This window comes from Neoarius graeffei, chromosome 9 (genome assembly GCF_027579695.1).
Source record: "Neoarius graeffei isolate fNeoGra1 chromosome 9, fNeoGra1.pri, whole genome shotgun sequence".
Lineage (NCBI taxonomy): Eukaryota > Metazoa > Chordata > Actinopteri > Siluriformes > Ariidae > Neoarius > Neoarius graeffei.
In genome coordinates, this window is record NC_083577.1 from 33,349,594 (window position 1) to 33,364,914 (window position 15,321).

General features: G+C 42.4%; 1 protein-coding gene across 6 annotated transcripts in view; it reads left to right on the top strand.

The window, feature by feature from the left end:
- epb41l5 (erythrocyte membrane protein band 4.1 like 5) overlaps positions 1–15,321 on the top strand; it is a 151,282-nt gene that overhangs the window by 63,252 nt on the left and 72,709 nt on the right. For all 6 annotated transcript variants that reach the window (XM_060929323.1, XM_060929326.1, XM_060929325.1 and 3 more), the window contains exon 16: positions 5,497–5,621. In XM_060929323.1, coding sequence (XP_060785306.1) covers positions 5,497–5,621 — 125 coding nt within the window. The remainder of the gene's footprint in view (positions 1–5,496; positions 5,622–15,321) is intronic.

A 15,321-nucleotide genomic window follows, 5' to 3' on the forward strand; every position in this document is an offset into this window, starting at 1 on the left:
AACGATTATATTCTGAAATAGTACACTAGTAACTTTTATTTATTGTTGCCAGATTGAGCCAGATCCCCTTTAATTGGTCTATTTTAAATTATAAATTGGCTCAAGTTTACTGTAAACTGACTTGTGTTCATCTCATTTTCATATTACTACTTCATACACGCCTCGAATAGGTGACTTTTATTTATTTATTTTTTTTTAAATACGTATGACACAGTTGTGCGAAGATATGAAGTTTATCTTCGAGTGGTGAATGTAAATATCACGAGTGAATGACGCGAACGAGTGAGAGATTTTTCAACACAAGAAGATAAACTTCATATCTTCATGCAGCTGTGTAATGTTCTTCATATTATATGGACACAGCCACAAAAAATTCGCAAGTTGATGAAAAGAATTTTAATTTTGAACCGGTTCGCCATTTTGACAATGCACATCCAGTCAGTGGGAAACCACTGGGAGTGACGTCATTGGAGTGAAATATTAGGAAATATGGCCCTCAGATCCGCGATGTATTTCGTAAAAGTGCAAGGTTTTTTTTTTTTTTTTTTTTAAACAGTAGAAGATAAACTTCATATCTTCAAGCCCATAGACGTATAAACATAGACGCCGCATTGAGCTGGTGGCCCCGTTGCTGGGATACGTCAGAGCGTCCGCCATATTGGATGTGGCAAATCTTCCCCGTAAACCAATGCAAGTAAATGGACTGAACTTCATAAAGCCCCTTTCTACAGTAATATTCAACTCGATGCCTTTTATTCACCCATTAAGACACACACGTATATATTTGGGAAACAAACAGGCATCAAAACAACATATATAACTTTTAATGTGATGGTTATAAATAGTGTGCGAAATACCCTGTACCCTGCAAACTAGCGGCAGATACGCGATAGATAACTGAGGTAAGCTAATCAGTCAGCATACCGTAGCAAGCTACCAAAACCTGAAGCCACAATAACCAACCTACAAGACTGAATATGATAAATGATGGAAATAGTGGAAAAACTGGAAATAGTGAATGAAAATAAAAATGTACTGTTTTATTTATTGAGTCACCACACAGACCTACTCTCGTTGAATAAAGTGAGCTGAATGACCGCCAAACTGAGTTCGGCCAGGTTCTATTATCTAATTCTCACTGCTTATAACTACACTATACACCTACCCGGTGGAGATGAGCTGGGAAACTGAAGACTGAAGGAACAGTATTGAAAAGTATTTTTCCAGTCTCACCTGTGAAAGGTAATCCCATGTGATCTCGTTTGGACGGTAAACCTGTTGGTACAGTTAAACGCAGCACATGAATGCGGCATCTTTATTCTCGGCTACTGTCTAGACGCTATACCAGAGACGGTTGAAGAATCTCCACTTTGCCACATCCAATATGGCGGCGAGGATGACGTATGATTCTACACAGAATGCGGCGTCTATGTTTATATGTCTATGTTCAAGCCAAAGCGTGATTTTTATTATATAGTCTAGTGTCGAACAGTTACTAGTAAAGCTGGGACTTGAGCTCAGCCAAAATTTAGCCAGACACCAAAAAAAGCAACAGGCCAAAGGATTTTGCAGGGGATTAGCGGCAGGCTGCCAGGTCGCTCTGTTGTGTGTAGTTGTTGATGTTGATTTTAAAAGTAACTAAGTAAATTACACAGGGAAATGAATACTTAAGTCTGAGTGAAAAATACTGTAGTTGAGCGTGCAGTGTGAAAGAAGAGTCTGGAGACAGAAATCTTAGTTTCTCGGTCGTTAGAAACTAATGACCGACTTGCTCTCGATAGCACTGGCGTAACTGCTTTATTAGCATTCGCTAACACTACTGATGAACGCTACACTGGCTGGAAGGTGACTTCACTGCTGCATTGACTGCCCCGACTCGCAATTTAAGCATACGTCGGCCTTCGAGAGGGTCTAGGGTGATCAATTTTTGGTCTCTCCCACTATAAATCAAAATCTGATTGGTTAATTCATCTGTCACTTCCTACATAAACATATACACTGTCAGGGATTCTGTCCCGGCAATGAAGTCCTAACCAATGAGTGAGCAGCTCTAAACTCTTCTCAGCCTAGAGACAACAAACAAACACAAAATATCATTAGATAACTCGATTTTAATGTTTTCATTTCTGAAGCAAATTTGATAGAAAATGTGGTCAAATTAGAATAATTTTAATGAAATTATGAAAGAGATTAAATATAACATGGGCGGCACGGTGGTATAGTGGTTAGCGCTGTCGCCTCACAGCAAGAAGGTCCGGGTTCGAGCCCCGTGGCCACGAGGGCCTTTCTGTGTGGAGTTTGCATGTTCTCCCCGTTTCCTCCGGGTGTTCCGGTTTCCTCCACAGTCCAAAGACATGCAGGTTAGGTTAACTGGTGACTCTAAATTGACCGTAGGTGTGAATGGTTGTCTGTGTCTATGTGTCAGCCCTGTGATGACCTGGCGACTTGTCCAGGGTGTACCCTGCCTTTCGCCCGTAGTCAGCTGGGATGGGCTCCAGCTTGCCTGCGACCCTGTAGAACAGGATAAAGCAGCTACAGATGATGAGATGAGATTAAATATAACATTTGAAATGCTGATATGTTGGGGGCCTTCTCTGAAGCTCTAGAAGGCCCTGACAATTCCCTTCTGATATAGACACAGTCTCAAACAAAAAGTACCCCAATTTTACAAAACAATTAATCGATTTTCCTCACGAGTGACTTAGATGTAGGTCACGGTTTTGGTTCTCCATGTTCCAGATGTAACGTATCAAAAATACAACTGTCGTATTTCCCAGTAAAACACTTGTCCATATTGTGTGTGTGTTAGCATCATAGGATTTTATTTAATTACCATAACTTAGGGCGGCACAGTGGTGTAGTGGTTAGCGCTGTCGCCTCACAGCAAGAAGGTCCTGGGCTCGAGCCCCTTGGCCGGCGAGGGCCTTTCTGTGTGGAGTTTGCATGTTCTCCCCCGTGTCCGCGTGGGTTTCCTCCGGGTGCTCCGGTTTCCCCCACAGTCCAAAGACATGCAGGTTAGGTTAACTGGTGACTCTAAATTGAGCGTAGGTGTGAATGTGAGTGTGAATGGTTGTCTGTGTCTATGTGTCAGCCCTGTGATGACCTGGCGACTTGTCCAGGGTGTACCCCGCCTTTCACCCGTAGTCAGCTGGGATAGGCTCCAGCTTGCCTGCGACCCTGTAGAAGGATAAAGCGGCTAGAGATAATGAGATGAGATGAGACCATAACTTAGTAAATTGGGAATTTAATTTTATTTTTTCCAGCCCATTGTGTCTTTGAAATTTGGTGTCAAATTTTCATTTTGGTGCATCACTACTTTAATATAAGATTGTGTTATGGCAAAGTTCTGAAAGTTTCATCAACCCCTTGAGGAAAGTCTTGGCTATATGGTTGCTATGTTTGTGCCTGACTTACGGGGCAAAATGTGTAGGTGAATTGTTTTGATTTAATCTTCGATTTGATTGCTGCCTTTCTTTTCTGTAGCGTCATGTTCTCTTTTTGGGGTCCATGTCCTTTTTATTTAATTTAATTTTATTTTAATAATCCCCTGCTGGCCATAAGGCCTGAATGTAATGCCTTATGTCATGGCGATGTCTGTCCCTCCTTCCCAGGAAGGGTACTCGCCTTCTGAAATCAACTCCTCTCTCAATTTTTGGAGGAATTTCACAAAACTTGACAGGGTTCTTTGTTATATGTTAGTAATGCGGATATTCCAGTTTTGTTCAATTCAGTCGCATTTTACCAGAGTTATGGCACAGTTGCCAGCGGGGGATATTGTACTCTGAGTACTCTTGTTGTTTGTTTTGGGGCTTTACAGTGGTATGCAAAAGTTTGGGCACCTCTGGTCAAAATTGCTGTTACTGTGAACAGTTAAGCAAGTTGAAGATGAAATGATCTCCAAAAGGCATAAAGTTAAAGATGACTCATTCCCTTTATATTTTAAGCAAAAACAATTTATTTTCATCTTTTACATTTACAAAATGACAGGAAAAGGGCCAGAAGCAAAAGTTTGGGCACCCTGCATGGTTAGTACCTAGTAACACCCCCTTTGGCAAGTATCACAGCTTGTAAACACTTTTTGTAGCCAGCTAATAATCTTTCAGTTCTTACCTGGGGGATTTTCACACATTCGTCCTTGCAAAAGGCTTCCAGTTCTACAAGTTTCTTGGGCTGTCTTGCATGCACTGCTCTTTTGAGATCTATCCACAGATTTTCAATGATGTTTAGGTCAGGGGACTGTGAGGGCCAGGGCAAAACCTTCAGCTTGGGCCTCTTGAGGGATTCCATTGTAGATTTTGAGGTGTGTTTTGGATCATCGTCTTATTGTAGGACCCATCCTCTTTTTAACTTCAACTTTTTTACAGATGGTGTGATGTTTGCTTCCAGAATTTGCTGGTATTTATTCGAATCCATGCTTCCCTCGACCAATGAAATGTGCCCTGTGCCACTGGCTGCAACACGACCCCAAAGCATGATCGATCCACACCCACGCTTCAGAGTTGGAGACGTGTTCTTTTCCTGGAATTTGGCGCCCTTTTTTCTCCAAACATACCTTTGCACATTGTGGCCAAAAAGTTCTCTTTTGATTTCATCAGTCCACAGGACTTGTTTCCAAAATGCATCAGGCTTATTTAGGTGTTCATTTGCAAACTTCAGACGCTGAATTTTGTGGCTAGGATGCAGGAAAGGTTTTCTTCTGATGACTCTCCCATGAAAGTCATATTTGTTCAGGTGTCGCTGCATAGTAGAACAGTGCACCACCACTCCAGGGTCTGCTAAATCTTTCTGAAGGTCTTTTGCAGTCAAACAGGATTTTTTTTTATTTGCCTTTCTAGCAATCCAACCAGCAGTTCTTTCAGAAAGTTTTCTTCATCTTCCAGACCTCACCTGTTTCTGTTAACTGCCATTTCTTAACATTACAATCTGAGGAAACAGCTACCTGAAAACACTTTGCTACGTTCTTGTCTCCTCCTCCTGCTTTGTGAGCATCAATTATTTTATTATTCAGAATGCGAGGGAGTTGCTTAGAAGAGCCCATGGCTGTTGATTTTCGGGACAAGTTTGAGGAGTCGGAGAATTTATACAGCTTTGAAATCCGCATCATCTGACCTTCCCTAACGAAGAATTTGAACAGCCACAGCTCAATAAGCTAATTAAGGTCTGGAACCTTGGTAAAAGTTACCTGAGAACTCAAATGTATTGGGGTGCCCAAACTTTCGCATGGTGTTCCTTTTCTTTTTTCACTCTCCAATTGTACAAAGCAAAAATAATTTACAAATCTTGCAGAAAACGCTGAAAATGAAATGTCGTCTTTACCTTTTTATGCCTTTTGGTGATCAGTTCATCTTCTGCTCACTTAACTATTCACAGTAAGACATTTTCAGTAAGGGTGCCCAAACTTTTGCATGCCACTGTAATTTATTTATTTTTTCTCTTTGTATACAATCACCTGGAAATTTTTTTTTTTTTTTGTGATCTTTGCTTTCTCCTGTACAGTATGTCCAGTCTCAGTCTGCATGGCCTGGAGTGTCCCCAGTCTCCAGCCAGCCCTTGCCACAGGGTCCATTGACCATCGAAGCTCTCCCCAAGAGTCCTGGCGGCAGCCAATCAGCGAAGAGGAGGTGAGCCGATTGCAGTTGTAATGGAATAATGCCAGCTAATGTTTAACCGTGCTGTCCGCAATATGTGCATTCAGTTGGTGTGTGTGTGTGTGTGTATATGAGAGAGAGAGAAACTTGAGTTTGATGATGGTGATGGTGCAGTATGAGTTGGTGGCTTGGGACTGATTGTAAGTGTGCTTGACTTTGCTTTGACATGGGGACGACAGCTGCTACTGCTCTGGAGTGGGCCGATGCTGTGCTCAGATGCATCACATCTTTCTGCTTCCTTTTTTTTTTTCCCTCTCCCCCTCATTTGATTTTGTGCCTCCGGAGGCTGTTTGAAGGATCTCCGTGTTCTTCAGAGCTTTGCTTTAAAAGTCCTGGAATATTAAAAAAAAGTTATACCGCTGCATTAAGGTGTGTGTGTGTGTGTGTGTGTGTGTGTGTGTGTGTGTGTGTGTGTGAGAGAGACTTCAAACAAGTGTGGATATGTTTTTCTCTGTTATGAAAGTTTGATCCTCTTGACTCCTTTTTTTTTTTTTTTTTAAATATCCTGGTGTTTATTGTTCTAGTCTGATGTTCTGAAACGGCCTTTTCATAAGGTGAGGTATGTACTCTTTTTAGTTCTAAAGCTCTGGGTGTGTAGATCAGTTGATTTGATTTTTTTTTTTTTTTTGGATGGGCTTTCCTGATTGGCTTGGGTTCAGCACGGTGCTCTCTTATTATGCTTTCACAATCAGTCCAATCCAGTGGACATGGTACGTATATCTGATTTGCTGTGCAGAATTCTAACAGATAATACGACTCTGATTTGATGCGCTCTTCTTTTTCCTGTCTCTCGCAAGTCTTGGGTTCTTTCTGATCAGATCAAAAATTCTTCTTTACCCTGGTTTCAGATCTCTTATTAACCTACTTGTACAAATAGGGTGCTTGATAAATAGCCATAGGGGAGTTTCTCTTAAAGCAAGTCTAAAAACACCACATCATCTTAAAAGATCAAGATCAGTCCAGCTGAGGTTTGATTAATGTGGAGCTGCTGTTAACCAAAACCATTTAAAATCTGATAGGTCAGGATTGTAGATCTAATAAAACAGCTTGATTTTCTCCATTTCTCAGAAGATGATAATGTTTTCAGTCAGATTTAACTGATATAACTTTATGGGCTTCACTTGTATTTTCTTTGACATACTCTTGGCAGTTAATGTTTTGTTTTTTTTCCTGTTTGAGATTGTAGGTGCAATTAATCACCTACTGAATTATTGAATTAGATCTCAGGCACTTGCTCTGTATATTGTGTGTCAAGAAGAGTCAAGTTCTGCATATATAAATAAGAAGAATGAAAAACTTGAACTTAATGTTGGTGTTAATTGCGTACACACACAATCCATCTTATTAGGAACACCATATCAATACTAGGTAGGACGTTTCCATTTACAGTGTTTACCAGATGCCCTTAGAGCCCAGAGTAACTTTATCAAAATGCTTTGTAATCCCTCATAGTAGTTCATAACATCGGGGACTCGGCAAACCATCCACCTAAAACCAATTTTGGAGGAGGTTAGTACACCATGAAAGAAAAACGCACACAAAAACAGAAGTGTCCATTCAAGTGCATGGTCAAGAGTGCATGGTGGGTCATTAAAGGGGCCAGTTCACCCTTCCCAGAATCCAGTTAATTCTTTTTGTTGTTTTGAAAGTCTGCAGCAAACCTCTGCAAATTCACTGTTGGTGATCCCTTCGAAACCTATCTCAAAAATTTTCTTCATCTGTGTGTTCTGCGTGGAAGCGTTGAACAAAATATACCCTTTCTTTTCTTTCCTTCGTGGCTGCCCGCGAGACAGCTGAGGCCGGTTCGGGTCAGTTACAACAGAATAACCGTACAAGAACTGAATGGATCCGGTTGGAAGAGTTCAAAATATAGATACTTTGACAAAATATCTTTAATTTCACGTAAAATTTTAAGACGTATGGTTGTTGCAGTATTGCTGAAATCGAAAATGGTGGCTCGCTACTTGGTGCAGAGGATTCAGGGAAGGGTGAGCCGGTTCCTTCAAATCTTCATTTGAAGACTGCCAGTAATGTGGCTATTCAGACAGCTGGGCAAGTTCATTCCACCACCAGGGTCCCAGGACCAAAATGTCTTGACTTTGTATCTTGAGACTTGAGCCATGCTTGAGGCTCAGAGGGAGGATGGCGCAGATTTGGATCATAGGTGCTAAAGAGAGCAACTGGACTTGCTTGAAATTCTTGAAGACGTTTCACCTCTCATCCAAAAGGCTCCTTCAGTTCTGTCTGAATAGTGGGGAGTTCCAGGTATTTATCTTCTAGTGGACCAAAAACAAACCTAAGGGGAGTCATTGAGATCCTATGGGTCGTTGACACTCTGTCATCCTGTAGGTGTCGGGGTCATTGGAGGCTGGGCGTGAACGGTGTTGGCAGCCGAGAGGGTCGTTAGGGTGATCTGTGGGTCGTTGGCTCTCTCTGCCATCGTGCGAGTCGTATTTGGATGCAATAAGTGTTCTAAGGCCCTGTTTACATTATTTCGAATCAGCGGATCATCAGATTAATGTTTTTAAAACTATTCGCGTACACACAGCAACGCCAATACACGATTCGCGTGCACACAGCAACGCCAATACACTTATACGCTAATCACATGACTAATTAGACGGCACGTCACATGATCCCAGTGCATATCGGGCATGCGCAAGTCACTCACCACTTGCAAGTGGAAGGATGGCAAGCGAACACCTTCTCCAGCAAATAAACACACCTGGCTGTGATGTTCATGTTCTCACTGAGTTTAAGCGCCTGAAGGAGGTTGAAATGTGTAAATAAACCTCAGTGCGGCTCAGCGCTTCCTCCTGCGCTCCAAATCACTCCGCCCTGAACAGCGAGTGCCCTCTGGAGGGTGTGCACTCCGGCCCTGCGCAGCTCACAGAGCGCGCGAGTGAAGCGCACGAGCAGTGATTCGGGACTGAGCCGCTGTGTGTGAGATCCCAACGCCAGCGAATCAGGAAGGTGGATGTCACAGTGACGTTGTCCAATGACGACGTCAGCTAGAGCTCAGCACAGCGTATCCGCGTATTCTCAATGTTTACACAGCACCGGACCAGACACGAACTGGATTGAATACGTGGGCTCTGGCGGATTCCCGTTTCCCGGCGTTTTAATGTGAACGGACAGTGCATCCGCGAAGAAAACGAGACAGATGCGGTCTAATGTAAACTTGGCTTAAGGTTAGTGGTGTTCAGTTTTTGGCTGTGTAGGCAAGCATCAGTTTTAAATCTGATGCATGCAGCTACAGGAAGCCAACGAAGAGAGACTGTAACAGCAGGGTGGTGTGGGAGAAACGGACAGGGGACCAAGTGTTGCAGGTGCATTCTGTATCAGTTGTCAGAGTTGTATGGTGCACAGAGGCAGACCTGCCAAGTGCGAGGTGCAGTAGCCCAATCTCGAGATAACAAGGGACTGAACAAGCACCGGAGTGGCTTTTGTGGAAAGGAAAGTCCAGATCCTCCTGATGTTGTAAAAGAGAAACCTACATGACAGTTTAGCCATGTGATGCAAGAAGGATGTCCAGAACTGCCCCAAGGCTGCATGCACTGTTGGATGATGTGATCTGAATGTTGTCCATGGAGATCCCAAGATTGGGACTTGGGCATGCATTTCCTGAGATGTAGAGCAGCCCCGTCTTCCTGGGATTTAGTTCCAGCTGGTGAGCAACTATCCATGACAGGATGTCTGCTAGGCATGCTGAGTGTCTGAATGAGCAAAGGCGAGGATGAGTTGAATGCCATCAGCATAGCAGTGATATAAAAACCCATGTGAGGATATGACCACTCAGTGTGTGTATAGAAGAGGACTCAGCACCGAGTTTTCCTTTGTGGAGCAGATGTGATCTCATGTTATTTGATATGACTGCCCCTTCAGGGAAGAAGCTAACCATCATGATGTACCATAAGTTCCGAGACTTTTCAAGTCGGGAGTGTCTGGTCTGGATTGGTGGGAAATTTGTACACAATCCTAAGATAGGTCATGTCACTTATCAACTTCCGGTATGACTGACATCTGACCGCAGAGTGACCTGATGGAAGCAGCAGCCAATCAGGGTAGAGTACAAGCAAGAGTGTAAGCAAATCAAACTGGCATGAAAGAGTCCAATATTTGTAGGCAAAAGGATTCAGGACTGAACTTTTCACTTTTTAGTCAACAGCCGACTAGTGACTAATGGAGTATTTTTGAATGCGTTTTTTTGTCTTTTGAACTTGGTTATATACTGATTTAGCCATAACATTTTAAAACCCCTGACAGGTGACGTGAATAGCATTTTATTATCTCCTTACAATGACACCTGTCAAGGGGTGGGATATATTTAGTTAACAAGTGAACAGTCAATTCTTGAAGTTGATATGTTGCAAGCAGGACAAATGGGCAAGCATGAGGATCTGAGTGATTTTGACAAGGGCCAAATTGTGGTGGTGAGATGACTGGGTCTGAGATTAAAACAGAAGGTCTTGTGGGGGTGTTCCTAGTATATGGTGGTTAGGATTTATGATGGAAAGTTGCCACAGACCAGTCAGAGTGCCCCTGCTGACCCCTGTCCACAGCTGAAAGTGCCTACAATGGGCACATGTACATCAGAACTAGACCATGGAGCAATGGAAAAAGGTGGTTTGGTCTGATGACTCATGTTTGTTTTCTTTTACATAAGGTGGGGCTGGGGTGCATGTGTGTTGCCGATCTGGGGGAAATGGTACCAGGATGCACTATGGAAAGAAAGCAAGCTGGTAGTCAGTGTGATGCTCTGGGCAATGTTCTGCTGGGAAACCTTGAATCTTGGCATTCATATGGATGATAGTTGGAGATGTACTGTACCACCTACCTAATATTGTTGCAAACCCAAGTACACCCCTTCATGGAAATGCTTTACCAGAATGGCAGTGGCCTCTTTCAGCAGGATAATGCACCCTGACACACTATAAAAAAAAAATTTGTTCAGGAATGGTTCGAGGAACACAGCGAAGACTTCAAGATGTTGAATTGGCGTCTAAATTCCCTAGATCTCCATCTAATCGAACATCTGTGGGATGTGTTTGACGAACAAGTCCGATCCATGGAGGCCCCACCATGGATGATTTAAAGCAGGGGTGCCAGGGTGAAATTGGTAAGGGGGCCAGATTTTTTTCAAGTGGGACCTTGGGGGCCGAATTACACTTTTGGCCTGAAAAGACCAGACACTAACTCAACAAAAGGACATTATTTTATATGATTTTTGAAGGCCTATACGCCCAAAAGGAATTGTAAAGCTATAGCCTCAAAATGAGGCGCACAATAACATGGCAGACAAAAGCAATTTACCCTCTGAAAATGTGACAGTCTAAACATGCAAGTAGCCTACATTTATAAAAAAAAATGCTACAGAAATAGACTAAGACACAAATAACACAAGTGTAAACTGTAAATGACTTAGATCAGATTTATTGATCTTGCACATCAAAAACATGTCAATGCATAGGCCTAATTAGGCCAATTAAAACGATTGGCAAGTAGGCCTAAACGAGTCAAAAGAAAGAAGTGCCAGGGTAAATAATTCCACCAATAGGTCAAGTGACTAAATATCCAGTAGCATTAGTTTAAAAGAGCCAAATATGACTGAACATACCAATAAAAACAAACTACAGATGGCACATTAACTTTGCTGGTCAAGTCCCACATATATTTCCACACAGCCATCCTGTTTATTCCCCCTCAAGCACACAGCACAAGGTTACATGGGGGAGAAATACCAGCTACATTTTACATGTGGAAGCCAGAAGTCTTTTACTTTTTACCAGCTTGTCGACATTGGGGGACAGACTCTGGGCAGTTGCTATTTTCATGACATCGTTGAGATGTCCATGGGTCAGACGACTACGCAGTTTTGATTTATTAATATTCATTACTGAAAATGCCTGTTCACATAAATATGTTGTCCCGAACATACAGAGTATTTTACCGGCAAAGGCCGTGATAATTGGGTACTCTGGTGGCAATGACTGATAGAAAGATTGGATTCCAACAGATGCGTATTTATCCTTGACGAATGCACCCTCCGAAAATGGCTTGGACACTTTTGCGATCTCCCACGCGATGATGTAGCTCGCCTTCACTGCCCCAACATGAAATAAAACGTACAACAAAGATATTGAGACACCCCTCTTTGAAAACAGCCGCATTTAACATTAAAGGAGAACTGAAGATGTATGATATTAAAACGAACCTTCATGTGTCTCGAGACTTTGAGAAAGCTGCTTGCTGTTTTTGAAGGTTTGAGGCAAGCTCATTTAGCTTTTCAGTCCTGCGTTGCCCGGTGAATTGGCTGTATTTGTCGGCGTGGGTCTCGTAATGTCTTGACATTGTATTCCTTCGGTACAGCCACTTGTTGTGAACAAATCAGACAAACAGGTTTTCCCCCTACTTCCCATAAAAAGTATTTCTCTCTCCATTTTTCCTGAAAGATGCGACCCTCAGAATCAACTTGTCTCTTTTTAGACTGTTGTTGCTTGTGAACGAGCAACAACTAGCCTACTCTACATTAAATCCGGGTCATTGCACCTGCGCGTGCTGCAGAGAGCAGCTAAAAACGAACCGATGGATTACACGAAAATGGAATCAAATTGAAACATTAGATTTAAAATCATTACGAAAAAAAACACAAAACATTCGATTTTTATTAATTTATTATTAAAAAAAAAAAAAGTCTCATGAACCACCGGGCCGGATGTGATGACCAATTGGGCCGTATCCGGCCCGCGGGCCGTTACCATGGCACCCCAGATTTAAAGCATTTTCTGCTAGCGGCCTGGTGCTAGACACCACAGTACACCATCAGAGGTCTTGTGGAGTCCATGCCTTGATGGGTCAGAGTTGTTTTGATGGCACAAGTGGGACCTACACAATATTAGGCAGGTGGTTTTAATGTTCTGGCTGGTCGGTGTATTTGGAGTCATCCAGTGAGTGCTTGCTCTCGGAGTGTGTTTTTGGCTAACATACTGACACAATCCATCTTGTGCCTAACATGTTTGCTGCCCTGGAAAGCAAAATACACAGTCTAGATAATAAAATAAACCAAGAACGTGGATACAAATACACACGTTGGAAGCGAAACGAGGTGATTTTGTTTTGTTGCTTTCTCCAATGCAGAGCCAATGTGTTTTTTGGTATTTTACTTGGGACTCAGTAACTGGGACTGTCACACTGATACTGAGGACTGAGTCATGAACACTTGGACTGCATCCCAAAATGTGATGTCTTCTACCTGATTCTACAGTGCAGAAAATTGTATTTTTAATGTTGTGTAATTATCACCCCCCCCCCCCCCCCCCCCCCCTTGCAATTAAACATTCCTCCTGAAATAATACAGATATGAATAGCAAGTGGCTTACTTTTAGCTTGAAGTTTAAGCTATTTACTGGAGTTCTATGAAATATTTTTTGGAACGCACCACTTTTCAGTGTTCCAGCTAGTTTATTTTACCAGGGTGCCAGACCCTGCCCTCTAGAACATGCACCCTGCCCTCAAATACCAGTGTTATGCCCAAAATGAAAGGGACCCTACTCATAATTTTCCAGAACTTTCCAAGTACCTGGCACATACTTTTTGCCACAGAAAGAACATGCCCTAACGAGTGTTCCTGACTTGCAATGAAGGTAACGCATGTTGAACAATCTCAACACGCTATTAGCACGGGGTCATAAACATGCTCTGTCGGCCATTTTGTCTCATTACAAGAATGAGCCAGTGAAGCAACGTTTGAAAAGCAGCGACGCTGACAAATATGCAAAAGAAGAAAGAACTGGTAAACACAACAAGGGGCTCACAGAACCTGTTCACCAGAACATGAGTAGATCAAGAAGTTCAGGACTAAACAAATTCAATCAAAAGTTAGGACTGTTAGATCTACAGTCACTAATGTTAACATTGATGTGTTAGACTCGATCTAATCTACCATTAATATCCTGGACTAATATTAATACCGTTAATCGATAGTTAATATTACTGTACTATTAGTAGTATTAACTAACGTTAGGGTGGTGCAGTGGTGGGCACTGTTGCCTCACAGCAAGAAGGTTCCGGGTTTGAACCTCACAGCCGATGGGGGGGTGCTTTCTGTGTGGAGTTTGCATGTTCTCCCGGTGTCTGTGTGGGTTTCCTCCAGGTGCTCCAGTTTCCTCCGCAGTCCAAAGACGTGCAGATTAGGTAAAATGCCCAACTACTAGGGTTGTACAAGACCGTACATACTTGGTAATGGTCCCAAGCACAGATAGACTAGGGAGGGTTGCATCAGGAAGGGCATCTGGTGTAAAACCTATGCCAAATCAAATATGCGGATCATGATGAACCGCTGTGGTGACCCCGAACGGGAGCAGCCGAAAATAGTAGTAGTAGTAGTAGTATTAACTAACATTAGACTGTTATGTTAATGGGCAAGAGATGGATATGAATGCTGAAAGAGTTTATTGAAAAGCACGCCGGCAAACCATTCCAAAATGTCCTTGCGGCATGCGCTGGTCACTTGGAGCAGAAATGCGTGTGGACAGTTCAAGGTGCGCCAAGCGCGAACGCAGGTGAACGTGACCTTATGAAGCATTGTATTAAACTGGTAAACCAAGAGGTTTCAGATTTGCTTACTGTATTTTACAAAAGTAATCTACCTTGTATGGCTGATTTTTGTATGATTGATTCTTTGTCTGTAGTGATGTGCGCAAAATTGCCCACAATGATCATTGGTTCCCCGCTGTCTTGGAAAGCTGCCTGTAACACTGCTTTTCTGTCCCTTGAACTTCACTTCTGACGGTCTGCTCCTGCACGCACGATAGTAAACACTACCGCACACCTCTAATTTGCACACCATGACAGGTTTTTATCCCCAGCTGGCTGAAAGGCCCGAAGGAGGATTATGTTGTGGCGATTTCCATCGGTCCGTCCGTTCGTTCCAGGAAGGGTGCTCACCTTCTGAAATCAACTCCTCTCACAATTTTCAGAAGAATTTCATGCAACTTGGCAGGATTCTTTGTTGTATGTTGGTAATACGCATATTGTAATTTCGTTCAATTCAGCCATATTTTACCAGAGTTACAGCCCTTGATTAACAAAATTCTAATTTGACAATTTTGATTGTTTTCCTTCTGAAATCAACTCCTCTCGCAATTTGTGGAGGAATTTTTCACAAAACTTGGCAAAAAGTATTGTTCTATGTCGGTAGTACGCGTGTTTTGTTCAATTTTGTCACGTTTTACCAGAGTCGTGGCCCTTGATTAAGAAGCTTTTACTTTCACAGTTTCATGAAGGTGTGCTTGCCTTCTGACATCAATGCCTCTCTCAATTTTTGGACGAATTTCTCGAAGTTTGGCAAAAGGCCTTGTTATATGACAGTAATACGCATATTGTGATTTTAATTTCGTTTGTGAAAATTTTACGAGTTTTGACCCTTGATTAAATAACTTTGACAATTTCATGAGGGTGTCCATTCTTCTGAAATCAACTCCGCTCACAATTTGTGGAGGAATTTCACCAAACTTGGCAAAAGGATTCTTTGTTCTATGACAGTTATACGCATATTGAAATTTCGTTTAATTTGGGCAAATTTTACCAGAGTTATGCCCTTGATTATTAACAAACTTGTACTTTGGCAATTTCATCAAGGTGTGCTTGCTTTCTGAAATCAACTTCCCTCACA